The 2,734-nt window shown below is 33.1% G+C and overlaps 1 protein-coding gene across 1 annotated transcript; it reads left to right on the top strand.

The window, feature by feature from the left end:
- Nucleotides 1–990: 990 nt before the first annotated feature.
- Nucleotides 991–2,039, top strand: LOC142523364 (uncharacterized). Its single transcript, XM_075627139.1, has 2 exons — nt 991–1,853; nt 1,958–2,039. Exons 1-2 carry the CDS (start codon nt 1,013–1,015, stop codon nt 1,963–1,965), a joined length of 849 nt encoding a protein of 282 aa, XP_075483254.1. The 5' UTR covers nt 991–1,012; the 3' UTR covers nt 1,966–2,039.
- The last annotated feature ends 695 nt before the right edge of the window (nt 2,040–2,734 follow it).

The raw sequence follows: 2,734 nt of genomic DNA, 5'->3' as shown, positions 1-2,734 counted from the left end.
TGAATGTAAAATATTGATTTTACTATTATTAGATTTATAAAATTAATTTGAAATTGAATAAAATTGTTTTATTTGATCTGTTAATTTTATTTTTCAACTAATAATTCGATTAGAGAGACACGATTAAAAATCAAGAATTTTAACAATATCTCACTCTTATAAATTTTTGTGCCACTTATCTCGTTTAAATGAGATTTAATTATTATAATGTTTATTATGTGATAATTTACATATATTTATTTTAGAGGTCCATAAATAAATTTGACATCTTATTTAAATTTGATTTAAATGCCATTTAATTTTCATGTCATGCATCATGTTTAAATTGGATTTAAATATTGTGACATTCATTATATTGCTCTTATCATTTAAAAGTGACCAATAAGATTGGACTTTTAATAATTAAATCATAAGATGTTTTAATTAAATAATTGAAAATTTGAGAAACTTTAATTATTATATATCAATGAGTGGGAGAAGGATATATGACAATAAATCCTACGACCTCCACTATTAACAAAAGCAACGTGAGGTTTAAATGGCGCCTAGTGACGCATAGGACGTTCTCCCTAAGGAAGGTTTTCATTTAAATCAAAATTCAAGGCTTAGTTTCCGAAAGGATAAGATTTTTTAGTATGATTCATAATTTACCTACCCTAAGGCGGCAATTATGGATTGTAATTTAAAATCCAAAATAGTGGGTCACACTCATAAGGATGCAATTGAATAGTTTAAATGCATCCAAGGTTGAATTAAAAGGTAATTAATAATGAAATTGAAGATATGAGATATCTTAGTGTTTTATTATTAATAGAGATAGTCTCGATTTAATCGTCATTTTATTCGTCCGACCCTAAGGCGGCTTACTAAATGTGAGATTAAATTTCCTTGGAATTGGTAGAATAAATAATAATGTGTCTTGCATCATATTTATGATTCCTAAATTGATTAATTATCTATGATATTTGTTCAATTTAATTAAATGTCGTTTTATACATTAATTTCAGCAATCATGTCTATTGGTCATGTTCTTGCTTTACTTAATGAAAAGTTGACTGGAGAAAACTTTTTGAAATGGAAGAGTAACATTAACATTGCCCTCGTATGTGAAAACCTCAAATTTGTCTTGACGGATGAGTGTCCTCCCGAGCCCCCTTTGAATGCTTCTCGTAGTGTACGAGAAATATATGATCGATGGATTGCGGCAAACAATAAAGCCAAGGGCTACATGTTGGCCGGAATGAACGATGTGCTTAGACTTAAGCACGAGCATGTAGAGAATGCTTATGAGATAATGGATTCTCTTCAAGCTATGTTTGGTCAACAATCTAGTCAATCTAAGCATGAGGCCATTAAGAATGCCATGAATGCTAAGATGAAGAAAGGCCAATCAGTTGGAGCACATGTTTTGAACATGGTTAACTACTTCACAGAAGCTGAGACTCATGGTGCGACCATAGATGATGGCACACAAGTGAGCATGATTTTGGAATCATTGCCACCGACTTTCCTGCAATTCAAGAGCAACTATGTCATGAACAAGCTTGATTATAACATGACACAATTGCTCAACGAGCTGCAAACCTTTGAGGCCATTTCCATTGGAAAAGTCCAAGAAGGTGAGGCAAATGTTGTTAAGGATAAGTCACCTTCCTCCAAAGCTAGTTTGAAAAGAAAAAATAAGGGGAAAGGAAAAGGAGCTCCTAAAAAGCAAAAGAATTGGAATGGTTCCAATGGCAAAAAGAAGGGTGAAACTGCAAAACCCAAAGGAAAATGTTTTCACTGTGGGATCGATGGTCATTGGAAAAGAAACTGTCCCAAGTATCTCGCTGACCTAAAAGAGAAGAAGAAAGGTAAATATGATTTACTTGTTCTAGAATCTTGTTTAGTAACCAATGATTCTTCTATATGGATAGTTGATTTGGGCGCTACTAATCATGTTTGTTGTTCTCTGCAGCTACTTAGTTCTTATGAAGAGCTTGCCGATGGGTCCTTCACAATGAGAGTTGGCAATGGTGCAATAGTTGCGGCTAAAGCAGTGGGAGTTATTAAACTTAGATTTAGTGATAGACATTTGGTTTTGAATAATGTTTACTTTATTCCTGGTTTTCGTAGAAATTTGATTTCTGTTTCAAAGTTGCATGAACATTTTTATTCGCTTTCTTTTGATAATAATGAGATTGTTATTTTGAGAAATGGTCGTATAATTTGTACTGCTTCAATCGAAAATGGACTATATATTCTAAGACCAAATAAACAACCACTGCTTAATGTTGAAATGTTTAAAGTAGAACATCCAAAACCTAAAAAGCAAAAGGTTTCTCATGAAGATAAAACATATCTATGACACCTAAGGTTGGGGCATATATCCTTAGAAAGATTAAACAGACTTGTAAAGGATGGTCCTTTAAGAGAGCTAAGTGTTGGCACTCTTCCTGTTTGTGAATCTTGTTTAGAAGGAAAAATGACTAAGAGACCTTTCTCTAGCAAAGGGCAATAGGGCCAAAGAACCACTAGAGCTTATACATAGTGATGTATGTGGTCCTATGACTACACAAGCTAGAGGTGGTTATGAGTATTTTGTCACTTTCATTGATGATTACTCAAGGTATGGATATATTTATCTCATGCATAGAAAATCCGAGACTTTTGGAAAGTTCAAAGAATTTCAAGTGGAAGCCGAAAGGCAACTAGGTAAATCTTTAAAGTGTCTTCGATCAGATCGAGGCGGCGA

Source organism: Primulina tabacum, chromosome 13 (assembly GCF_025594145.1).
Source record: "Primulina tabacum isolate GXHZ01 chromosome 13, ASM2559414v2, whole genome shotgun sequence".
In the NCBI taxonomy this organism is placed as follows: domain Eukaryota; kingdom Viridiplantae; phylum Streptophyta; class Magnoliopsida; order Lamiales; family Gesneriaceae; genus Primulina; species Primulina tabacum.
This window is presented reverse-complemented; position numbering and strand designations above follow the sequence as displayed.

Excerpts from the sequence above, each read along its gene's own strand:
- LOC142523364 (XM_075627139.1), top strand. The coding sequence starts at position 1,013 with ATGTCTATTGGTCATGTTCTTGCTTTACTTAATGAAAAGTTGACTGGA.